The sequence below is a fragment of the Bufo gargarizans genome, chromosome 3, assembly GCF_014858855.1.
Source record: "Bufo gargarizans isolate SCDJY-AF-19 chromosome 3, ASM1485885v1, whole genome shotgun sequence".
In the NCBI taxonomy this organism is placed as follows: domain Eukaryota; kingdom Metazoa; phylum Chordata; class Amphibia; order Anura; family Bufonidae; genus Bufo; species Bufo gargarizans.
The window spans coordinates 66,178,197-66,204,571 of NC_058082.1; the positions used below are offsets into that span (position 1 = coordinate 66,178,197).

The window sequence follows — 26,375 nt, forward strand, 5'->3', positions numbered from 1 at the left end:
TGAGCAGTGTTTAGGGTCGTTGTCTTGTTGAAAGATCCAGCCCCGGCGCAGCTTCAGCTTTGTCACTGATTCCTGGACATTGGTCTCCAGAATCTGCTGATACTGAGTGGAATCCATGCGTCCCTCAACTTTGCCAAGATTCCCAGTCCCTGCACTGGCCACACAGCCCCACAGCATGATGGAACCACCACCATATTTTACTGTAGGTAGCAGGTGTTTTTCTTGGAATGCTGTGTTCTTTTTCCTCCATGTATAGCGCCCCTTGTTATGGCCAAATACCTCAATTTTAGTTTCATCAGTCCATTATTCCAAAATGAAGCTGGCTTGTCCAAATGTGCTTTAGCCCACCTCAAGCGGCACTTTTTGTGCTGTGGGTGGAGAAAAGGCTTCCTCTCGCATACAGCATCTCCTTGTGTAAAGTGCGCCGAATGGTTGAACGATGCACAGTGATTCCATCTGCAGCAAGATGAGGTTGTAGGTCTTTGGTGCTGGTCTGTGGGTTGACTCTGACTGTTCTCACCATTCGTCGCTTCTGTCTATCCGAGGTTTTTCTTGGTCTACCACTTCGAGCCTTAACTTGAACTGAGCCTGTGGTCTTCCATTTCCTCAATATGTTCCTAACTGTGGAAACAGACAACTGAAATCTCTGAGACAGCTTTCTGTATCCTTCCCCTAAACCATGATGGTGAACAATCTTTGTCTTCAGGGCATTTGAGAGTTGTTTTGAGAACCCCTTGTTGCTACTCTTCAGAGAAAATTAAGAGAGGAGGGAAACTTACAATTGACCCCCTTAAATACTCTCATAATTGGATTCACCTGTGTATGTAGGTCAGGGGTCACTGAGCTTACCAAGCCAATTTGAATTCCAATAATTAGTTCTAAAGGTTTTGAAATCAATAAAAGGACAACAGTGCCCAAATGTATGCACCTGCCTAATTTTGTTTAAACAATTTTATAGCACAGTTTCTGTAAATCCAATAAACTTCATTTCACTTCTCAAATATCACTGTGTGTGTCTCCTATATGATATACAAACCGGATTCCAAAAAAGTTGGGACACTATACAAATCGTGAATAAAAACTGAATGCAATGATGTGGAGGTGCCAACTTCTAATATTTTATTCAGAATAGAACATAAATCACGGAACAAAAGTTTAAACTGAGAAAATGGACCATTTTAAGGGAAAAATATGTTGAATCATAATTTCATGGTGTCAACAAATCCCCAAAAAGTTGGGACAATCTCCCCTTCTTCTTACAACACTCAACAGACGTCTGGGGACCGAGGAGACCAGTTTCTCAAGTTTAGAAATAGGAATGCTCTCCCATTCTTGTCTAATACAGGCCTCTAACTGTTCAATCGTCTTGGGCCTTCTTTGTTGCACCTTCCTCTTTATGATGCGCTAAATGTTCTCTATAGGTGAAAGATCTGGACTGCAGACTGGCCATTTCAGTACCCGGATCCTTCTCCTACGCAGCCATGATGTTGTGATTGATGCAAAATGTGGTCTGGCATTATCTTGTTGAAAAATGCAGGGTCTTGCCTGAAAGAGATGACGTCTGGATGGGAGCATATGTTGTTCTAGAACCTGAATATATTTTTCTGCATTGATGGTGCCTTTCCAGACATGCAAGCTGCCCATGCCACACGCACTCATGCAACCCCATACCATCAGAGATGCAGGCTTCTGAACTGAGCGTTGATAACAACTTGGGTTGTCCTTGTCCTCTTTGGTCCGGATGACATGGCGTCCCAGATTTCCAAAAAGAACTTCGAATCGTGACTCTTCTGACCACAGAACAGTCTTCCATTTTGCCACACTTCATTTTAAATGATCCCTGGCCCAGTGAAAACGCCTGAGCTTGTGGATCTTGCCTAGAAATGGCTTCTTCTTTGCACTGTAGAGTTTCAGCTGGCAACGGCGGATGGCACGGTGGATTGTGTTCACTGACAATGGTTTCTGGAAGTATTCCTGAGCCCATTCTGTGATTTCCTCTACAGTAGCATTCCTGTTTGTGGTGCAGTGTCGTTTAAGGGCCCGGAGATCATGGGCATCCAGTATGGTTTTACGGCCTTGACCCTTACGCACAGAGATTGTTCCAGATTCTCTGAATCTTCGAATGATGTTATGCACAGTTGATGATGATAGATGCAAAGTCTTTTTCGCTGGGTAACACCTTTCTGATATTGCTCCACTATCTTTCTGCGCAACATTGTGGGAATTGGTGATCCTCTACCCATCTTGGCTTCTGACAGACACTGCCCCTCTAAGAAGCTCTTTTTATACCCAATCATGTTGCCAATTGACCTAATTAGTGTTAATTGGTCTTCCAGCTCTTCGTTATGCTCAAATTTACTTTTTCCAGCCTCTTATTGCTACTTGTCCCAACTTTTGGGGGATTAGTTGACACCGTGAAAATTTGAATTAACGTATTTTTCCTTTAAAATGATACATTTACTCGGATTAAACGTTTGATCTGTCATCTACATTCTATTACAAATAAAATATTGACATTTGCCATCTCCACATCATTGCATTCATTTATTCACAATTTGTTTAGTGTCCCAACTTTTTGGGAATCCGGTTTGTATTTAACTGACATTTTTTATCGTAACAACCAACAATTTATACAGGAAAATCATGGCGATTAACAAGGTTGCCCAAACTTTCGCATCCCACTGTGTGTGTGTATGTGTGTATATATATATATATATAATGGAAAAAATTGGACAGCACTCCAGACGGTATCTTCGGTAAAGCAGATAAAGTTTAATCACCCATGTGGTGGCAGCAAAAAAGCAACGTTTCGGCTCTACATGAGCCTTTCTCAAGCAATGACAAAAAATGTAAAGCCAGCATATATCAGTGAGTCAATTAAATCAATTGTGTAACCATATAATTGATACTTAATAAACATCAATGTACAAAAATATAAATACAATTACAAAATAGTCATCATAATGATCATTGTTAAAGTGACAAGTGCATACAGTGTATAAAGTGCATAATGGGGCTGACAGTCCTATGTTATAATCTAAAATCCATAAACACTATCAGCTGTTCATAGTTCGTCCATGATTACTCATAAAACATTAATTGTGTACATATGTGATGGGGTATGATAATGAAAAAATACCTGAGAGAGTGATAGAGCCCACATATACTATCGCGCTATTCAGCGCGTCTCCCTGATGCAAGTGCGCATGTCCCGGTCGCATATCAAACGTCAGAGCACGTCCGAGCGGCACCACGTTTGTTAGAGATGTCGCTCCTAAGTGACGTCACAGGCACATAGCGATGCCTTCTGCCAGGTCATATGTGGTGTCACTGGAGTGAGGAAGCGCATGTGCAGTTCCAACTTTGATGCCTATAGCCACCATCGTATTCAAGGGAATGCAGCCAATCTATATTCTTTACTGCATTGATTACTATGTGCATACTAAGTTCCATGATCGATCACAGTGGATGTATTCCACTTAACACAGCCAAGTAGGAAGGTCCCCACTTTTCCAAGATGGGAAACCAACCTCTTTGTGTGCCCATGATGCTGGCAGCACGCTAATGCCATCAGCACCATCGGTCGCATACTTGCTGCAGCTCGTGACCTAGAGGGTTCTCCTCAATCATAAATCAGAACAAGAAAATCGATATTTGGGCAATCAACATTCCATTTGCATGTTCAAGATTAATCCTTTTGATATGCTATCGGGACAATGACACCAATACACAAGAAAAATAAAAGGTTTGAAAATCCAAACAAATACTTGGTAGGCTCCTCATCCACCTCCCAGGTGCAACATTATTACTTCAAGTCTTCCCGTGCCTGCATTGTGTCAATTGTCGATTTATATGTAGATCTAGGGTCTTCACACATCCCAGTACAGGCATTATATACCCTATTAAATTCCATCTCTCTTGCGACTCTACTTTTGTGGTATATGTGCTCTCCTGCCCCTGCCAGACATTGTATGTAGGGGAAACCTCCACTGATTTAAAAACAAGACTCAACAACCATAGATTCACCATCAGGAAGGGTCGTACTGATCTTCCTGTGCCAAGACACTTTTCACTCAAAAAACACAATGAAAAGGACCTGCGATGTTGGATCATTGATCAGATACCAATGCCTCGCAGGGGTGGGGATCGTATCATATTGCTCAAAAAGAGAGAGTCATTTTGGATTCGGACTTTAAATAGTCTACAACCCAATGGCCTGAACATTGACTATAGGTATGGAGGAGGAATCTGAGGAGAGTAGGGTGCCCTTTGATGTGTTGCCTCTGATGTATTCAAATATTCTCCTGCAGAGGACATGTATACTGACAAAAAATGTTATATAAAAAATGTAAACTTTATATAAAATATAAAAAATAAAAAATAAGAACAAAAATATTATAGAAACGTGTAAAACAAGATTTTTATGTATTCTGGATGTCACTTGTATCACTAATATTACATATCATTTCAGATACACTGGAATTCCGGGGGAAGACTTGAAGTAATAATGTTGCACCTGGGAGGTGGATGAGGAGCCTACCAAGTATTTGTTTGGATTTTCAAACCTTTTATTTTTCTTGTGTATTGGTGTCATTGTCCCGATAGCATATCAAAAGGATTAATCTTGAACATGCAAATGGAATGTTGATTGCCCAAATATCGATTTTCTTGTTCTGATTTATGATTGAGGAGAACCCTCTAGGTCACGAGCTGCAGCAAGTATGCGACCGATGGTGCTGATGGCATTAGCGTGCTGCCAGCATCATGGGCACACAAAGAGGTTGGTTTCCCATCTTGGAAAAGTGGGGACCTTCCTACTTGGCTGTGTTAAGTGGAATACATCCACTGTGATCGATCATGGAACTTAGTATGCACATAGTAATCAATGCAGTAAAGAATATAGATTGGCTGCATTCCCTTGAATACGATGGTGGCTATAGGCATCAAAGTTGGAACTGCACATGCGCTTCCTCACTCCAGTGACACCACATATGACCTGGCAGAAGGCATCGCTATGTGCCTGTGACGTCACTTAGGAGCGACATCTCTAACAAACGTGGTGCCGCTCGGACGTGCTCTGACGTTTGATATGCGACCGGGACATGCGCACTTGCATCAGGGAGACGCGCTGAATAGCGCGATAGTATATGTGGGCTCTATCACTCTCTCAGGTATTTTCTCATTATCATACCCCATCACATATGTGCACAATTAATGTTTTATGAGTAATCATGGACGAACTATGAACAGCTGATAGTGTTTATGGATTTTAGATTATAACATAGGACTGTCAGCCCCATTATGCACTTTATACACTGTATGCACTTGTCACTTTAACAATGATCATTATGATGACTATTTTGTAATTGTATTTATATTTTTGTACATTGATGTTTATTAAGTATCAATTATATGGTTACACAATTGATTTAATTGACTCACTGATATATGCTGGCTTTACATTTTTTGTCATTGCTTGAGAAAGGCTCATGTAGAGCCGAAACGTTGCTTTTTTGCTGCCACCACATGGGTGATTAAACTTTATCTGCTTTACCGAAGATACCGTCTGGAGTGCTATCCAATTTTTTCCATTGTCTATTGTGGGTAAGCTCCAGTTGCCATCCTTGGACTCTGCACCCAATTTTTCCATAGGTGGTGCTGCCGGTAGATTTTTATACTTATATATATATATATATATATATATATATATATATATTACAGGGATTTCAAATACGGTTTTGTGATATTTAACCCATTCCCTTCCCTATACTTTGGCGGTCGGGACTTTGAAGATGGTTTAAACAGCAGACACCTGGGGCTAATGTATCCGATCGTGGTCAAATGTGAACACAGCATCTGTGAGATGAAAAACCAGGAGCGCGCACTCCCGGCTGTGCACTGGCTCACCCTAGAGAGGATTGGGGTAGCCGGATGGATTTGTGGCAGCCTCGGTCCTCCTGAATGATTTGAGGCTGCCACACATTAGTTCCTAAGTGTAATTCTCATTGACTCCAATTGTAATGCATTGATGTCTATGAAAAAAGCATCTAAAGTCGATTTGCATAAAACTTTGTTCTAATACTGTATGGAGCAGGAGCTCCGTACAGTATTGGAATGTATTGGCTCCAATGAGCCGAAGTTACTCCAATGAGCCGACATCTATAGTCCACCATCCCTCTCACAGAATACTTCCCATGTCCTACACAGACTGCTCCTTATACCCTTAAAAATTAACTTTTTATTTAATTATGATAAAATGCACTCTACAAATCAAGGTGAATACAAGAATGCAAAGGCAACGATATAGCCCAACTACCACTGAGCGTATCACATCCACTGGAAGGACCCAGTGATGGAATGTATAAATATCAGAGATAAAGGCAATTTACCAGGGCAATGATAGTTGCAGAAATGGGAGGTCTGGGTATTATAAATTCAGGGGAGAAGGTGGAATTTCCCTGTTCCGTTCCTGCCTTATCTGACCTTGGGAATCCCTAGCTAGAAAAAGTTCCCCTCAAAGAAGGGTAGATAGAAAGGATAGTCACAATGTACCCCTTAATAGTAATTAATTGGTAATCACATCCCAATGCGTTTCCCCCTCACAGGGTTCCTCAGGGGATTGATAGAAGCTGAATACATAAAAAGATAATAGCTGAGTACATATAAGTCATAGCGGTACCATATTGCAGCTGAGTACATATAGACATAGTAGCTGAGTACATAAAAATCATAGTGGTACCATATTTCGTCCAGGGAAAATAACTGATAACAGTCAAACCTGATAACATTCCATTAACAGATAATGCAAAATAGGCAGACCTTATGATGAAAGCTGAGTACACCAAAAAGAGGGCTGATTACATCACATCCTCCCCGCTCTGGTAGAGAAGAAACACCACCTACAAAAAGAAGACCTATAAATATACACGTCTACTATATGGTGTGGGGGATTAGCTCTTCTTCGGGGGTCATTCTCACAGGTTACTTCACCAGACACGGATATAATGTCCAAACAGTGCATTTATTGCGCAACACCAGCAACAACAAAATGACAAAATAATAAACACTCGCCCGTCCAGGCTCTAACTAAACAAATAGATCCCTGACTCACCTAAGACCCTGTTCACACCCTGTGAACACGTGCGGCTTTCTGAGCCAATGTCCCACAGCCTCCTGGCTGTACAGAGCACAGTACGCCCACTGTCTCCAGTCCAGTGTCTCTTGGGGAATCGTGGTCACTCAGCCCTCCTGGCTTGGACCACACTGACAGAGCCTCCAGGCCTCTGTCCACAGGCAACGCACTCTCCTTGCTGACACTTTGGGAGGTGCTTTGTGCCAGCCTGATTACTTCCAGCTGGTCTCGCCTGTGGTGGAATAGGGGTGTGGACCGAACTATCCACCCCTTCCTTGCCTCTACCCTGCTTGAGACCCGTCACTGTCTCACAATGGTTACTCACACGGGGTGGGAGGAAAAAAGGCAAGCTAATTAACCGCGCATCACGGAGCGAGGATGACGGTGCTTCCGGTTCGTGAAGCACACGCGGTGGCTCCCCTTCCAGTCTCCTGGAACGCACACGTCGCTTCCGGTTCAATGCACCGCATGCGTTACAGCTATGCCGATAGGGAGATAGGAGGTGGAGCATTAAAGATAATAGGGGAGAGAGCCCCCTGCTTGATGACCATACACCGCTATATTTTGCTCCTGTCATATAGAGGGAGGGGTAAATATCTCCTATTATTGAAAGGGGACAATTTCTCCCGCTACAGGGCATACCTCATATTACTGCCACAACATTTTGCAACGCAAACACAACAGTTGTAGAATACCTGAAAAAGCAACTAGATAAGAATAGTCAGGTACATAAAAACATGTGGAGGGTGCCTAAGATTATTAACACCCAAATATCATTTTATATGAATGCTTTATGAATTCATGACCAGTTCGGACTATCATTAATAAACAGAAGAGGTTTTTCAATCACAAAAAGGGGGGGAAACCTGTGAAAAGCAAACTCCCAAAGCCCTTAGCACAATAATCCACTATATAAAGCAGGTGAAGGTCAGCCTCTCATTAAGGCCAGAGGGTGCCTGTGATCTGCATCTGTATATCTATTCGGCCTCTCTGGAGAATTTTCTTGTCCCAATCCCCCTTCCTAGGAGAGACGGGGACAAGTTCGAGGGCTGAGAATTTTAACCTGGGGGTTCTCACCATGATGGTCGTTAATATGCATAGCAACAGGTGTAATGCTTTTCTTCCTGATGTCATTCACATGCTCGCATACCCTTTTTCTGAGTTCCCTAAATGTCTTCCCGATATAATCCTTGGGACAGGGGCATTGACAGATATAGATAACCCCTTTGCTCCTGCAATTGACAAAATCACGGATGGTATAAGTTTTGCTAGTGGCTGAGCATGTGATGGTTTTGGACACAGAAATGAAGGCACAGGCTTTACAAGCCCCACATTTAAACATCCCCAAAGGTCGACAGTCCAGCCACGTCCCAGGTGCCACAGGGAGGACATGGTGGCTATGTACCAATCAATCCCTTAGGCTCCTGCCCCTGTGGTATGTTACACTTGGAAAGAAAGAGATGTATCTTTCCACATTGGAGTCAATCTGTAATATTGGTCAGTATTTCTTCAAGATCATTCTTACTTCTACATTGGCCACGTCATATGTAGAGATAAGACGAGTCAATGTCTGTTCACCCTCCGCAGATTTTTTAGGGGAGAGGAAAGTCTCCCTATTCGTGGTCAATGTGTGTTAAAACACCTGTCTTAGGGTGGGCTTCGGGTAACCCCTGTCCAATAGTAACTTTTTGGATTCCAAATATAAATTGTTCATATTGGAACAGTTCCTACGTACACGCAAATACTGGCCTCTCGGGATCCCTTGTTTTTTTTAGGGACAGGATGATGGCTTTCCCAGTGCAGAATTGTATTGGTTGCCGTAGGTTTTCTAAAAATGGTGGTCATAAGTCTATCCCCCTGTTTACAAACCTTCACGTCCAGAAAATTAATCTGTTCAGTTTGCATTTCGAACGTGAATTTCTGGCCTATTTCATTCTTCTTAACAAACCTGGTAAACTCTTCCTTGTTTCCACTCCAAAGCACAAAAACGTCATCTATATACCTTGTCCAAAAGGTAATCTTTTTGTTCCAACAGGTCCTGTGGGCGGGAAACACTATGTTGTCCTCCCACCAGCCCAGGAAGAGATTTGCATATGTAGGGGCACATGGGCACCCGTCCCCCTGAGCTGGTAGTAGAACTGCCCATTGAACAAGAAAAAATTGTGCTTCAAAATAAACTCAAGCAGGGTCATAACAAAATGGTTGAGGGCATTGAAAAATGTCCCTCTTGTGCCTAGATAGTGTGCTACTCCCAGAAGTCCCTTGTCTATCCTTGCTGGATACTACTATACAAAGATTCTACATCTATACTGGCAAGTAGACAGTAGGAGTCCAGCACCAGCATTTCTATTTTGTTCAAGAAATCCATTGTGTCCCTCATGTACGATGCTAGGGACAGGACGAATTCCCTCATAACTTGATCAAGATATAGCCCGCAATTTTGTGTCAGGGATATTGGGCGACCTTTCAAAGGACTTGTTCCTTTGTGGACTTATTTGCTTGTTGTGTTTGCACTTTCTCTAAAGGGATACCAGCAGTATCTTTTTCATTATCTATACCTAGTGATTTATGCTCCTTATACCCGCTCTCACACAGACTACTGCCTTTTCTTACAAACTGCGCAAAGCCAACGTGGCCATTCAGCGAGGGAAGTGACCAGTGGCTTTAGTGTCCGAGAAACATTCATTAAGAATAGCATAAAGCTGAAAATGGCAAGAGACTCCATAAATATCCTACACTTGCGTAATGTCCTTCTCTCAAAACTAAGAGCATTCTTCTACGTTGTTGGCCTGCTGACCATGCTGTTGTATGTGGATGATGATTCTGCTGGCCATGCAATTGTTGACCTTTGGTTGATAACATGGGTTCATGTGTATAGCAGTTGTATAACAGAGTATGTTCTCAAGGTATCTGCTGTTAATTTGACTTTGTAAGGTAGGGTATGGCAGGAGATGACTTTCAGGTCACTTATTTATGCCTACTATATCTGACACATTTCTTCCATATATGTTGCAGGACTTACAATATGCACAAAAAATACTTTGATCTTACCGGTGTGGTTTGAGACGCCATCGTAACTGATATTTAGAATTCATCATTTGCTGCTTCTTTTTTTTTTACGCTGATGCAATAGAAAGGCCGCCATAGAAGAGTTGTCTGGTTTAGAAAATCTGTTTTCAACTATTAGGCTCCATTCACACGTCCGGAAAATGGGCCCGCATCCGTTCCACAATTTTGCGGAACGGGTGCAGACCCATTCATTTTCAATGTGGTCGGAATGAGCTGTCCGCATCCGCATTTGCGGATCCGCACTTCCGCATTCGTGCTTCCGTTTCCGCAAAAAAAATAATGAACATGTCCTATTCTTGTCCGCAATTACGGACAAGATTAGGCATTTTCTATTATAGTGCCGGCGATGTGTGGTCCGCAAATTGCGAAATGCACATTGCCGATGTCTGTGTTTTGCGGATCCACAATTTGCGGATCCGCAAAACACTCACGGACATGTGAATGGACCCTTAGGGAATTCGGAGTAAATATGGGAGACTCATTCTGTGATTTAGAAGCAATTATGCATTAATCCACAGCAGTGAATTAGCATTTTGTGTTAACAGTCCAGGGCAAAAGACGTTGAGAGGAAATACTCTGTTGGTTGCTGTGACTGAGCAATTTTACTTTTTAACAGCAGCAGAAATTATAACCATGAATGGCACAAGCAGCTGTCCCAAGGATTAATCATGGCTGCATGATTAAAGGGGGTTCCAACCTTATAAAGGGATGGTGTATCCTGCTTGTTACAGAGGCGGCTGCGAGCCAGCGCTGCCCTGCTTAACTCGCCCAGCGGTCCTGACCCGCCTCCCACTGTAATTTTCCTGGCGGTTCCGGCTGCCAGGTCTGTTCTGTCCCACAATATAGACTGCGGCCTGCTTGCGGGCAAGGCATATCCTTCTTTGCCTTTAGGGTTACACTGCAACATGTGTCGCGTGACAAAAAGGGAACAACTACTCTGCGACATGTCATGTGACATTCAATGCTGCATGACATTTTTGTAATGACAGTCAGTGGTTTCACACTGCGACATGCAACATGCTGCGACGTGACAGTCGGACAAAAATCCAACTTGGATGGATTTTTTGCGACGGTCATGTTGCGACACCATGGACTATCATTATAAAAAATGTTGCGCGACACATCTCGCCGTGTATCCCTAGCCTAAAGGGCCAGAGCATGTATTGGAACTTATTATTCAAGTATTTCAGTAGTCTGGGATACTTGAATAATAGGTTCCAAAGCTTACTAGTTCCTACAGAGGTGTGTATTTCTGTTGTCTGCCCGTGTATCTACCTCTGCCTGTTTACTGTACACTGATCCTCTGCCACCTGACCTGACCTATGCCTGACCTTCCGCTGCTTGCCCTGACCTCACACTGTTTACCGTTAAGCACATACTCTGCCTGCCCTGACCTTTGCCTGTCCCTGACTATGGTTTTTCATGACTCCTAGGTAACCCTCAATGGTGTCTCTGACTTCTGTGAGTCAGCTGTCAATCACACAGAGACTACTCCAGGAGGTAGCAGACTGGTGGTGTCCTTGCACTTAAGTCCAGATGCCTGTACAAGGGTTAAAGGGTGAATACTAGGGGACTGTGTTCAGATCTGTGTTATAAAGTGTGTTTTTTTAAATCCAGTATCAATATATATATATAATTTTTTATCATTTACAATTTCAGATATGATCTTGGATCATCACGATTCTTCTGGGGAATTAGGAGATAATATTCGGGTAAAGGTAAAGGAAGCACTTTTGAAAAAGCATCACCATCAAATTGAGAAGAAACGTAACAATCTCATTCCAATGGTGCGCTCTTTCGCAGAAGTTGGTAAGAAGCAGTCAGAGCCTCATTTACTAGACAAAAATAGTAAGTATCTCTGTTACCAGCTGGTTATTATAAGAATTATACACAGATCATGTATGCCTGGAAAGATTTCACCATGCACTTTCCTTTGCTTGAGAAACTGAAAACCTGAATATTTCAAAAACCGAATTTCACTATAAATAATGAATGGGATTGCTTATTAATGGGATATTCCGGCTAAAAAAAGGTGTTCCAAATCTTCTGGGTTCAGCAGATGGGACTTCTTATCAGCTAAAAGAGTTCTTGGAAATACATGCAGATGAGCCTAATCTAGCCCTGTTGTGGGATACCTTAAAGGCGTTTCTTCACGGGTCCCTACACTCCGGTATATCCTATATATAAAAAAGATACTAAACTCTCGGAGATGATGCTGGAATCTCAATGTACTGCACTGGAGCAGCAAAATATCCATAACCCGACGGATACTAACAGGAATGCTTGGCTCCAAGCGGGCAGACAACACCTAGCAATACTTAAGGACAAAGCAGATCGGAAATTATTTTTTATGAAACAGACAGCGTTTGAGCTGGGTAATCAATCACTTAATATACTGGCTCAATTAATCCGCCATAATTCACCCTCTTCAACAATTTTAGCAGTCAGAAACTCTGCGGGACAAGAATTCTGCACCCAAGAAGCAATTCTCCACACTTTTACCAAGATTTATATAGATCTAGCATAACCGCATCTGAAAGGGAGAAAGCCACGTATTTAGAGACCATATCCCTCCCCAAACTTACTATAACCTAAAGAGCTCAATTGTATCTACCAATTAGCCTGAAAGAAATAACACTAGCTATTTCAGACCTTAACAACGGATAATCTCCTTGCCCAGACGGGCTCCCCAAAGAAGTATATGCCAAATATGCGGCGGTATTATCCCCTCAATTGTTATCCACTCGGCCTTGGAATTCTGACGCCTGCCGGAATCATTTATGGAAGCCACTATTATACTTTTACTCAAACCTGATAAAGATCCTCTAGAATGTAGTTCCTATAGACCCATAGCATTGCTAAATGTAGACTACAAAATTCTGACCAGAATTCTGGCTACTCGTCAGGTAATTCTGTAATTGGTTCACCAGGACCAGACAGAATTTATGCCAGGGAAGTCCTTTAGACAGGTTCAGGTAGTTACCCGGATTGGGCCCTAGCCTCATTAGAGGCAGCCAAGGCATTTGATTCTATAGATGGGATTATTTGATTAACTGCCTGAAAGGATTTGGGTTTGGTCCACAGTTCCTCAGATGGATTGCTATCCTGTACAGCAGCCCGGTAATCAGGCTATTGATAAATGGAGAATTATCAGGAAGCTTCCCTCTTTACAGAGGAACGAGACAAGGCTGCCTCCTGTGGCCGCTCTTGTTTGCCCTGGCAGTTGAGACACTGGCAATTAAGGTGAGAAGCAGCAACATAACTGGAGTGACCATGGGAGAGAGAGAAGTCCGTATAGGACTATTTGCTGATTATATGATTTTATATTTATCATTACCTGACACATCTCTTAGTGGTGCAGAGGCTTTGATAGATGAATTTGGGGCATTCTCGGTCTACGAATCAACTGGGAGAAATCAGTTTACATGCCTTTGGTCGGGGCAGACTGGACAGGTCTCTCCCATGTGGAACGATTAAAGGTGGTAGATACATTCAAGTATCTGGGAGTAAACATCACTAAAAGATACTCCCAGGCCCTGTCACTTAACATTTATCCCTTAGCTGATCATACAAAGAGCAAGTTCCAAAGCTGGAAGGCATTGTTCATTTCAGTAGCAGGACGTATTAACTTAATTAAAATGCTTAATTTTCCCAAGGCTCTGTATGCCTTTCAACACTCACCCAAATCTGTGTTTACAGAAATAGATTCCTTGACTAGAGTTTTTATATGGGGCAGATCCCGCGCTAAACTAAACCTGGATGCAATAAAACGCCCAAAAACAGAGGGAGGTATGGCTTTACCGCACTACTATATTTATTACCTGGCAGGCCAGCTGAGGCTCATCAATACATGGTATACATCTGAAGATCTATCCACCTCGGAGTACTTTTGAAACGCTACCTAAACTGCTACTTGCTATGGTCAGGCTTGGAAATGCCCCCTAAATTCCAGAAACCGCTGTTGCCGCTGCATAACTTGGCGCAAATGGTTTGGAAAGAGGCTAAATAATTCACCCAATTTGCAGAAGTAGTCTCCGATATACCTCTGTGGGCTAATCAATCAATGCCGCATATGCAGGTGGTTATGGGGGCGGACAGATGGCAGTTGGCAGAGGTCAAAACCCTTGGAGATATATATGACCAGGGAGTGTTAATGACGTTCGAAGCACTATCTTAGAAATACAACATCCCCTGTACTCCTTTTCATACCTACAACTCAGATCCGCCATACAGAGTAAATTCCCGAACACCAACACCACGATTTCTAAGTACCCACTCATAGGAATCGTTAAAACCCAGGGACTTAGAGAAATAGTATCATTAATCTACTCACATTTAGTACAAGCAAAGGTCAGAGCTAATCCCCTCACGGTAATAGACAAATGGAAAAGACTGATACCCACATTTACAGAAGAATCCATAGCCAGCAGTCAATAATAAAATAATCCAACTATTAGGGTTGTTTCGGGTTTCGAACCTTCGATACCCAATCGATACTTTTAGCCCGGTATCGATACGATACCGGGATTTGTCTTTTATCAATAGTAGGATGTGCTACTGCACAGCCCAGTATCAGAGAATATGGATCGTACTGCTCTCAGCGTGCGCCACCCCTCAGCAGCACAGGGAAGAAGGAAGCAGTCTCTCCCTCCCCCCTGTACTGCTGCCGCTGCTGCCTCCAATGAGAGCGCAGAGCAGGGGCTGTGGCCACTGCACCACCAATGATAACTAACGTTTAATACATCACAAATGCAGGCGGCGGCAGAAACACATTGCCGACACCCTGACTCTGACAGGGCGCTGCGATCCACGGCAATTAACCCCTCAGGTGCTCCCTCCCCCGTCCTCAGTATTAAATACATTGGTGCCACAGTGCCAACTCTCCCCCCCCCCTCTCCCTCCACAGTATTAAAAACATTAGTGGCGCAGTGCGCCCCCTCCCCACTATTAAAATAATTGGTGGCAGTGGCCACAGAGTCCCCTCACCTCCTCTCATTGGTGACAGTTGCAGCTTCTGATCGGAGCCCCCGCAGTGTAATTGCAAGGCTCTGATCGGTTATCATGGCAGCCAGGACGCTACTGAAGCCCTGGCTGCCATGGTAAGCTCCCTGCTGCTATGTGTACTATGCACAGGGCAGCAGGGAGAGTGTCAGATCCTCTTCACCCTAATAGAGCTCTATTAGCGTGAATAGACAAGGGATTAAAAGATCCCAGGTTCTAGCCTGTAAGGGGGGAAATAGTTATTAAATAAACTGTAAAAAAAACAACAACTAAATATTAAGTATAAATAACCCCCCTTTCCCAATTTTACATATAAAATATATAAGAAATAAATAAATAAAATATTACATATTGCCACGTCCATATTAAAATATGAAAAAATATCTCCTATGCGGTGACTGCCGTGAAAGAAAATAAATAAATAAAAACATAATTTTTTTTCATCACCTTGTCCCCCCAAAAAATAGGATAGGACTGTTCGATTATGGGCCGGAGGTTCCATAAAATGCAGAATGCACACGGCTTTTTTTTGGCATTTTATTTTTTTCGTGTGGTATTGAATGGTATAGAGTATCGCAAAACTTTTTTATGGTATCGAAACCAAATCAAAATTTTGGTATTGAAACAACCCTACCAACTACACATCATCCATCAAACATATCTCACACCAACTAGGTTATATAGAATGGGTAGAGCATCATCCACAGTGATGAAGGGAATTTTGGTTATTGGAAATTGGAGATTTATGTCCATCTCCGTTTTCCTTCTATTCTATTCCTAGACTGTTGCCCTTGTTTACTATATAACCCGATTTATTCTGTGTATAATTACACCTCTTCCAGTCCTTCATATACCCCAGGAGTAACATACAACCCTCGCAGATACTTATATATAAAAATAGTTTACTGATAACATAGAGATGACAAAGCAATGGACATTATACATAAAGATACAGACAACACAATACATAGAGGACACCACCACACACAGCCACCTCCGTTCCTGCCCACCCTGGATGCTAAGCAAGTGTGGCTAATAATGTGTATGCCTATACAGTATATCCAGAGTCCACCATTATACAGTCTACTGGGATCTACTCCTCTAACCAACTCACATCCAGTACCTGACCATTAGTACATGTACATAAAGAGACTCATGCATAAAACGCATATATAATCTACTGGTAATACAACTGCACACAAATATCTATATGTACACATATAAAGTCTACTGGGATATTAAACATATTAACATACCCACATAAGCACACATATAACTTAGTTTGCTCCTGAAGTGCTGTTGATCCAAAGGGATCCAGGAAGAGACGAGAGAGCCCGATGCTCAAGTTTCCTTGTCCCAGCCCCCCCCCCCCCCCATAGACTCCACCCTGTGACCACCCAAATATCTTTCCCCATCTCTTGGCCAAGAGGATGTTGTTCAACTGCTTTTACAATGTGCCCTTCCTGCCTTAGATATGCTAACAAGGGACACTACTGGCCATACTGATATCACTAAATAGGTAAATACCACTGGGTCCAATTATTAGGCATATTTGTGTGGTCATCAGGCTGAGGTTCTGGCTGAAAGCCATAATACCTGTAATACACTGCATGTCCACGGTGTGGGGAACTGGAGGCGGACTTCTGGCACATGATGTGGAGATGCAGCCCGATTGCTACATTCTGGGGGGAAGTGACTGCTTTTCTCTCTAACTTGCTGCCGGTTCAGGTTTCCTGCACCCCCGAGGTTTGCTTGCTGGGAATATTGATCATTACATCACAACATTTTTCAGGGAGCCGTTATTTATGGCACGTAAATGTATTGCTTTGAGATGGTACAACCCCAATACACCGAACTTGTCCATGTGGAAATTACAGATAAATCAGATTCTACCATATATAGTGTTGGTGTTTAAACACCGCAATAAACCCAAAAATTTTAACAAGGTTTGGGGCCTGTGGTGTGGGTCACCCCACACAATGTACTCCCTCGAGACTGCGGCATTCTTTATCAATGGCTCGAGGACCCATGGCTCTGTCGGTTTAATGGGGCCACCTGAATGTATTATACAATGTAAAGCCAGCCAAACAGGGCAGTGGGTGATTGAAGTAATTGGACAAAAAAGGATTCTTTATATCTGTTTGACATGTAACAGGAATGTATGGTGTCGGTTATTTCTCTTCTATTAATAAAAAGAGTAAAAAAGATTAAAGTTTTTTTTTTTCCAAAGGCTTCACATCCTGTAAAAAAACAACTTATATTCACTTCACCAATCGCCCCACTGCTGCCTTAAGATGGTGTAACAGTGCTGGGGTCCCTGCTGTGCTCCACTCTCCTCTTTTGTATAGACACAGCAGGAAATGGCCAATCTCTGGCTGAGGCGGGTCATGGTTGCTGAGCGGCATTCACAGCCATTTTCTGCTGTCAGTACAGGAGCAGGAAGTGAAGCGCAGTGGGGACCCCAGCACTGTCTGAACAGCAGCGGCTGGGGATCGGTTAGTATGACTTCTGGTATTTTTTTTTTTAGATCATGCGCAGACTATGGAAACTTTTTTTTTTTGTGCTGGAATACCCCTTTAGTAAGTAGATGTTAAGTGCCTAAATGGGCTAGAGTTTTTTTCTAAAGCAAAATATGTGATAATACTTCAGCTCTACCATGCCTCCGTTATGACACCTGTAGAGGTTCATGGAACCCTACTGTACCCAGGGGCGGACTGTGAACTTAGTGGCCCTGGAAAAAAAAAAAAAAGTGGCCCCATGTTGTAGAGGGGGGCAGCGATACCGCAGTCCTGCGTAAAATCCTGCCACAGTACTCAACTTTATTACCGTTCACGAGGACAGCGGTATAGTTGAATTCAGGAGGGCATCTGCGGCTTTTGGCCAAGTACTTAAGTACCTGATGCTCCTAGCATTAATGCTGAGAGCATCAGATTCTTACAGTATTTAATCAGCTGGTGGGGAGGGCTGGGGTGAGCCCCTGTAACGTCTATGGCCAGTCTGCCCCTGACTTTACCGTCCATATGCCCTAGTTTCATACAAAGATATATACTGTAGAGCAGGGATTCTCAACCTGTGGCCCTCCAGCTGTTGTAAAACGACAACTCCCACGTTGCCCTTCTGTAGGATAATAGCTGTAGCGGGTCAGGGAATGATGGGAGTTGTAGTTTTGCAACAGCTGGAGGGCTGCAGGTTGAGCATGCCTGCTGTAGAGGGTTTTCTGTTCAATTTTGTTTAAATGGGAATTTGCATAGTGTATGTTTGGGGCTATTCTCCACTAGACACATCTCAACGGGGGGTTCCGTGTATTCTGTACAAGAGGCTTTGGTCGGATTGTCTGAAACAAAATATTGCAGGGTATAGATGCAGCATGGGAGAAGTTTCAGTGGTGGGAGATCAGGGGCAATGATTATTGGGTGCATTGGCACAGTATAGAGTTCATGCCAGTAGCAGAGATGAGGGCGTGCAGCAATGCTCAGACCCAAAATGCTATTCTGGAAGACGCAGGCAGGAGAGAAAACACTGGGGCAGCTATTAAAATGAACGCGTATCTGGCTGCTGCGTTCAGAATGGATTGAAGCCATTTTGATTGAAGATGACAGATGCCTGGTGGAAAGAAAACAGATTGCCTACTGTGAATGGTAGTCCCTGGTCTATACTGAAAATACATGAAAAATGTGCATGAACAACCGTTTAATACATTTTCAGTCTTCACAATAAATGTCTGAGTTAATATTTTAAGTATTCTTGTCCCACAGGTCTGTCAGTCTTTCCACAACCTACCCCCTCTACTTTAGAAGTCAAAAATGGTGGAAACCATGACAACAGCAGTGCTGTTGATCTAAGCAAGGTGGGTGTCATCTACTAGAAGATCTTGCAGAAGTCCAGGTTGACGATCATTTCTAATTCCATATTATCCTTGTTTAATGAATCTAAACTGGTATAGACTGGGCTCCTTAGGGAATATTTACATGGGTAGTAATAGAGCCACACCATTACAGAAAACCAAAAACTGTGGCAAAACAAAGTGTGTGTATTTTTCCACACTTGACGTCATAGAAAGGAGTCAAGTCTAGGAGAATGTTTTCTACAGGGTGGCCCACGAAAAAATGCAAGTGGATTGTTTTTTTTTATTACCCACAAGCCACAAAAGATGCTGAAAGTGGTCCCTATTCACATCTGTAACAAATGGGATTATGTTGGCTAATACTGTCTTCAGCAGTGATGCTGTGGATGGTGTTTGTGATGTTCTCCTTGAGTTCCTCAAGGGGATGTGGGCTGTTAGCGGACACTTTCTGGTTTAAATTTCCTCACAGATAAAAATCGCATGTGGACAAGTCTGGGGAACGTGGCGGCCATAACCCCTTGCTCACAGTTCGCTCCTCCGTAAACCGTTCATGAACCGGTGCCAGTGAGTTCCCTGAGGTGCAGCTTGTTGTCCGATCTTGTTGCAGAAAGCAGGAAATGTTTTCTTCAGGTGTTACTTGGTTGTAAAATTGTTCAGATATGTCCATCTAAATTGCGGAATTCACAGTTGATTTGAAGAAAATTTGGCCCTCTATTCATGTTTCTGGCACTGAGCATGAAACGCTAATTTTCTGGTTGTGAAGTGGTGTTTCCTAAGCCAAATTGGGATTTTCAGTGGACCAGTATCTCGTATTCTGGGAACTTACATGACCTGATAAATGAAACCAAGCTTCATCCGTCAATAAGTACAGCAGTCAGCACCAAGTCCAGTAATTTACACGTTTATCTTTGTCAGACTCTTCCAGGTACTGCTCACATGTTATTCGGCACGGTTTCAGGTTCAGGGATGTCAGCACTCGCTGACATGACTTTCATGATACATCAACTTGCTGAGACAGTCTTCCAGTTGATTTTTGGGGGCTACTTGCAATCCGCTGCTGAATTTCATGCACAACGTCTGCCGTCCTGATGTTTGCAACAGAGCCAGTTTGATGCCTTTTCCAAACCGGACTCTGAGTACAACGTTTAGCTGGTGGTTTTGTTCCTGGGTGCTTGTCTGCAAAGGTCTTTTGCTTTTCTTTAATCAATCTGCTTCGCACATAGCCTTCTACAATCACTATGCGATGTTCCATGGAGAACACTATCTTTCTGACACAATAGGCCACTTTTATCAAACTGAATAATAAATGTCTTAGTTGCCCATAGAAACCAATCAGATCTCAGCTTTCAGTTCCTACAGGGCTCTGAAAAAAATAAAAGCTGAGCTCTGATTGGTTGCAATGGACAACTAAGACAGATTTACTATTAGGCAGTTGGATTTGGAGATATTGGAGGCCGGCTACTTTTTCATAGGCCACCCTGTAGAACTGTGGTTTGTTAGAGACCTATAAGAGTAAGAGCTCTATAGAACTATAGGAGATTAAGTCCTATATACTATTCTTGCATAGAGGTCACCTTGGTCTTGGCTGTCTTGGTGCACTTTTGTTAAAATCTGTACAGAAAAAATGTGTGTTGATTTTTGTATATATTTTATCATTTATTTACTGGGTTTCAGTTCTACATCGTAAACTTTTCCATAGAAAGTCTACCTGTAATAAAGCATAATTGTTGTCAGATGGATACCTCTTTTTTTCCACCAGTGCCTAGTGTCCTTATTCATAATACATGCTTCGGAATTCCCTCCATCCCCATCTCCTCCCCTAGCAGTCCGATTGGTTTAAAAAAAAAACTTAAGCACTGCTTAAGGCCTCTTTCACACTACCGTTTTTTTTCTTCCGTTTTGCGGTCCGTTTTTTGCGTTCCGTATACGGTCCGTATACGGAACCATTCATTTCAATGGTTCCGCAAAAAAACGGAATGTGTTCCGTATGCATTCCGTTTCCGTATTTCCGTTTTTCCGTTCCGTTGAAAAGATAGAACATGTCCTATATTTGGCCGCAAATCACAGTCCGTGGCTCCATTCAAGTCAATGGGTCCGCAAAAAAAACGGAACACATACGGAAATGCATCCGTATGTCTTCCGTATCCGTTCCGTTTTTTGCGGAACCATCAATTGAAAATGTTATGCCCAGCCCAATTTTTTCTATGTAATTACTGTATACTGTATATGCCATACGGAAAAACGGAACGGAACAACGGAACGGAAACGGAACCACAACGGAAGCAAAAAACGGAACAACGGATCCGTGAAAAACGGAACGCAAAACACTGAATTCAACATACTGTAGTGTGAAAGAGGCCTAAGTCTTTTTTAAATTTGTAAATTATGGCCCCTTCCCTCAATGGCTTCATAGGGGACCACCTACTAAATCTGCCCCTTTCCCCCACCATGTATTTATTATGTGCTGTATTGAATAGTGAAAACTAGAAATTCTCATTGTAATTCTTCATTAAAGGCTATGAACACATTTGGGACATATCTTTATTATTTAATTGTGCTTACTTTGGGCTAAAAAGCATTTTTCCAATTGGTGTTTATTATAAATTTTCCACCGTTTGTCTTCCACATGTTTCATTTACTCTGCGGACTGTTCTGTGCACTTTCCACTGAAATCCAATAGAGAGCTGCACTGACGGTTTAATGTTTTTCCTTAGTGAAGCAGAATTATGATCAGTGTGATAAGACTTCAAGTTAAAAAACGTGTTTGAGCTGTCAGCAGAGTAGAGATAAGAACTACAGATCGAGGCGACCGATGAATTTCAGTGAACAGGAGAAAGAACTGAAGATTGTGGAAGATAAATGGTTAGGCTAGTTTCGCATCTGCGGCATGAATTCTGGCAGGATGTTCCAGCAGAGAAAGCAAAGATGGGCAGAATCGGATGGACACAAACCGCTGCACGCTGTGGTTTACGTCTGGCCGATTCCTGGCATTGGTGGTCGGATCTACGTGCTGGAGATGTGCAACTAGCCTAAAACACTTTGAATAAAAACCAACTGGGTAAATAGCCCAAGATAAGTACAATGCGATAATAATAAAAAATACTCCCAAAGGTGTCCATAGCCTGTAATGAGCTCTTTAATTCCCCCAATGAAGCTATTTCTATTGGCAGAACGGCCAATAGGAATAACTTTCTGCCCTGCTTCTTGGAAACGAGCAGGAGCAAGGCAGTATAGTTGGGAAGATTCTTTCTGCAGAGAAAATAAGAAAATAGTTATTTTGTCAGCTGTCAGGGGGAAAAGGAGACTGATTTTGTTCAGAGCACACCTCCTGCAGTAGGGGAGGGCGATATGAATCTGTGCAACGATATATCGCCAGACTGCGATATGACCATGGAGCGGTAGTGAATTGAAGAAGCTTCTGACCGCTCCGTGGCTCCAGCTCCTGACTACGCAGTCCCCATCGTGCTGTACTGGAGTGGCCAGGGCCTGGCGTGCACACAGCGTCAGCCCGCTGGCTGACGCTGTGTGTGACGTCAGGTCCCGCCCAATGCATGCTGGGGAGAAGACGCAACACCTGCGGACTGCCGAGCACCCTGCAGGAAAGGTAAGTATAGCGATTCCTCTGGGCAGGGCTGGAGGATCGGGGGGGGGGGGGGGGGGGAGGAATCTATTTGCAAAGGATGGCCATGGGGCTGATCTGATGGCACTGGCTCTGGGGGACATGTCTGATGGCAGATAATGGCAAATGCCAGGTTGATGGCACTGGCTCTGGGGGACATGTCTGATGGCAAATGCCATGGGGCTGATGGCACTGGCTCTGGGGGACATGTATGATGATGGAAATTGGCAAATGACATGGGGCTGATGGCACTGGCTCTGAGGGTCAATCATGTATGATGATGATGGCAAATGCCATGGGGCTGATGGCACTGGCTCTGAGGGACATGTCTGATGGCAAATGCCATGCGGCTTGGGGCTTATGGCACTGGCTCTGGGGGACATGTATGATGATGACAATTGGCAAATGCCATGGGGCTGATGGCACTGGCTCTGGGCCACAGGGGGACAAGTATGATGATGATGGCACTGGCTCTCAGGGACATGTCTGATGGCAGATGATGGCAAATACCATGGGGTTTGGGTCTGATGGCACTGGCTCTGGGAGACACGTATGATAATGGCAATTGTCAAATTCCATGGGGCTGATGGCACTGGCTCTGAGGGACAATCATGTATGATGATGGTGGCAAATGCCATGGGGCTGATGGCACTGGCTCTGGGGGACATGTATGATGATGGCAATTGGCAAATGCCATGGGGCTGATGGCACTGGCTCTGAGGGACAATCATGTATGATGATGATGTCAAATGCCATGGGGCTGATGGCACTGGCTCTGGGCCACAGGGGGACAAGTATGATGATGATGGTAAATGCCATGGGGCTAATGGCACTGGCTCTGGGCCAAGTTTTGTAATTTGTATTTTTTGTATACATACAGAAGAAAATAATATATCGCATATCGCACATGCTTCAAATTATATCGCAATATAGATTTTAGGCCATATCGCCCACCCCTACCCTGCAGCATAGATCAGTAGCAGCATCAAGAGGGACACATTGAAGTAAAAATTGTTTATACTAGGAACACTGAAATTACTTTATGGTATGTTCACACTTGGCAGATACCCTTCGGCTGCGGAATTGTGGGCGGAAAATTTGCAGCATATAACAGTACCAGTATAATCATTACATATTTTGCTTCTGAATTGTAGTAAAGTCTTTGGCGGGCGTCCCACCCTGTTCAGCCATTCTCTATATCTGCTATTATTCTGGACTTCTGGTATGAAAACGATTCATGAGATTACCCTGTTTATATGAGACTCACCGAGAAACAGGGTGGGAAAAAATAAGAAGCTGAGAAATTCGCACGTTACAGTTACCCCGCCATTCCTGGAGCCCCCACCAGTTTCTGTATCCTGACCTCCAGTGATGACTTTTGGACATGGACATTGTCAAAACTTCATCCCTGGAATAAGATTAAGAATGCCCCTTTTTTGTGTATATTGAATATATTTAACTTTTTTTTATATATATATATGTGTATGCATATTTAGGTAAAGCTAGACCTAGTTATGCAAGTGCAACAATAACTGATCCTGATCCTATACATTTCATGGTTACTTTAAGGTGGATCTTCATTTCATGAAAAAAATACCCACAGGAGCAGAAGCCTCCAACGTACTAGTTGGAGAATTGGATTTCCTAGAGCGACCAATTGTAGCCTTTGTCCGTCTGTCCCCAGCAGTTCTTCTTACTGGACTGACAGAAGTCCCTATACCTACAAGGTGAGTAACTATTCATCGTCCCATGAAATAACTGATCTCTGTCAATTCTGGGTTACTGATTGGTTATTGATAGAGCATCTGAAAATGTATGGGAGGTCTGCATTTGCACATTGTGTATTTGCAGAAGTAACATGTATTGTCTTTACAAACTGTGTGTTCTGTCATCCAGGAGCAGTACTTACTTTTACTATATTTTAAGGCGTCACCACATGGTCTGCTGGAAATAAGTAGCAAGTGCCAACTTGTTCTTTCCCAATTATTAGTCAGAGCTAAATTAGCACAGCCCTGTCCACACCCCAAGCACAGACTTTCCCATGTGCATGACAAAGGTGCAATGCAATTCAGATTTAGACCTTGACTGTTTGATCCATTTTTGCCATAAATATCTGTCTTCATCTCTATCATCTATCTACGGTATCTTTATCTCTGTATATATACAATATCTATTTGTCTAGCTATCTCTCTAAAAGCTCATATACAATACTATACTGTCAGCCTTCGGTGAGTTCGGACAATGCTGTAATGTGTAGGGGAGTTCCGGACTCTGCCCCCGACTGAATATTTTCGCCCTATCCTATTGTTCTTCCAGAAGACGAGCCCCTGACAGAGGTGTCTTCTGGTGGCTTTCTCCTCTCTCCCCATAGAATACACATACATGTTTGGCTGAGCTAAACGTTGAGTCGTTAGGGATTTGATGGAGATAGCTGTCGGTTGAACGATGGATTGGCCAACAGCGGTTGAATGCGCATGCCCAGCTTAGCACTTTCTCTGTGTCCTATGTTCTCTACTTCATTCCTCGCCTAGATGACTTGCTAGCAGGTTCACAATGGTGGTCTATTTTATTTCTGTTTTAATTGCCTATATTTCGTGCCAGCTCCTGACTGCTATATTTTATTTTGTTAGCCTTCTGTTACTTTGAGACTGCTGAGATCTATCTCCGCTTCGACCGCATTCTTCCAGCCAAAAATTCTCATTACCTCATCCCAAGCTGCCAAATTACCCTTTTATTTATGGCATAATTACGTACATATTGAGACTCCAATGAATTAAGTTTATATTTTGCCAGATTTTTGTTTAAGGTTTTTAAGAAAAAGAAAGACGTTGTTCAAGCATAGTCATCTATTCATGAATTAGTGAACTTCTAACCATTAGTATAAGGTGACACAAGCCAAAAGAGCAGTCACATCTGGACTTGCTGTATAAGGAGGGGATAATGACTAAATACATCGGTCAGGTCTACTAAAGCTTGTGCTGCACTGCCAATTGTCACACAGCGACATCAGGTCATTTCTCATAGCAAGGCTGGTTTTGTTTTTGTGCCTGTATTATGCCTGAAAATCCACACCCATTAATGCGACTTATGACTGGAAATAACAGCACCATAGGGATACAGCAGATACGGCATTGTGTTAGTTTGAAACAGGCGAATTCCTTAAAGTGACATTGCAGAGAAGTGGCATACATTTCCACAATCCACAAGTAATGCATTTACCTTTGTATTGTACTTTATACAGGTGAAACTCAGAAAAATTAGAATATCAGTGCAAAAGTCCATTTATTTCAGTAATGCAAATTAAAAGGAGTTCCATTAATGCAGCTTAAAATTCGAATTTTGTGAAAAGGTTAAATATTCTAGGCTCAAAGTGTCACACTCTAGTCAGCTAACTAATCCAATCCCCTGAGCAAAGGGTACCTGAGATTGGGACTTTGGGGTTTCATAAGCTGTAAGCCATAATCATCCAAGTTATAACAAATAAAGGCTTGAAATATCTCGCTTTGCATGTAATGAGTCTATCTTACATATTCGTTTCACCTTTTAAGTTGCATCACTGAAATAAATGAACTTTGCACGATATTCAAATTTTTTGAGTTTCACCTGTATATAGTATTACTGCCATGCAATACTTCCTATGGACTGTATCATTTGACAAAAGACTTCACATAGCCCCGATCTAAACTTAACGTGTGAGTTCATATATTCTT

The 26,375-nt window shown here is 42.8% G+C and overlaps 1 protein-coding gene across 1 annotated transcript in view; it reads left to right on the plus strand.

The window, feature by feature from the left end:
* Window positions 1-26,375, plus strand: part of LOC122931114 (electroneutral sodium bicarbonate exchanger 1) — a 287,005-nt gene that overhangs the window by 170,891 nt on the left and 89,739 nt on the right. The window contains exons 6-8 of the mRNA XM_044285063.1: window positions 11,861-12,049; window positions 18,958-19,049; window positions 24,235-24,392. Of these exons, the coding sequence (XP_044140998.1) occupies window positions 11,861-12,049; window positions 18,958-19,049; window positions 24,235-24,392 (439 nt within the window). The remainder of the gene's footprint in view (window positions 1-11,860; window positions 12,050-18,957; window positions 19,050-24,234; window positions 24,393-26,375) is intronic.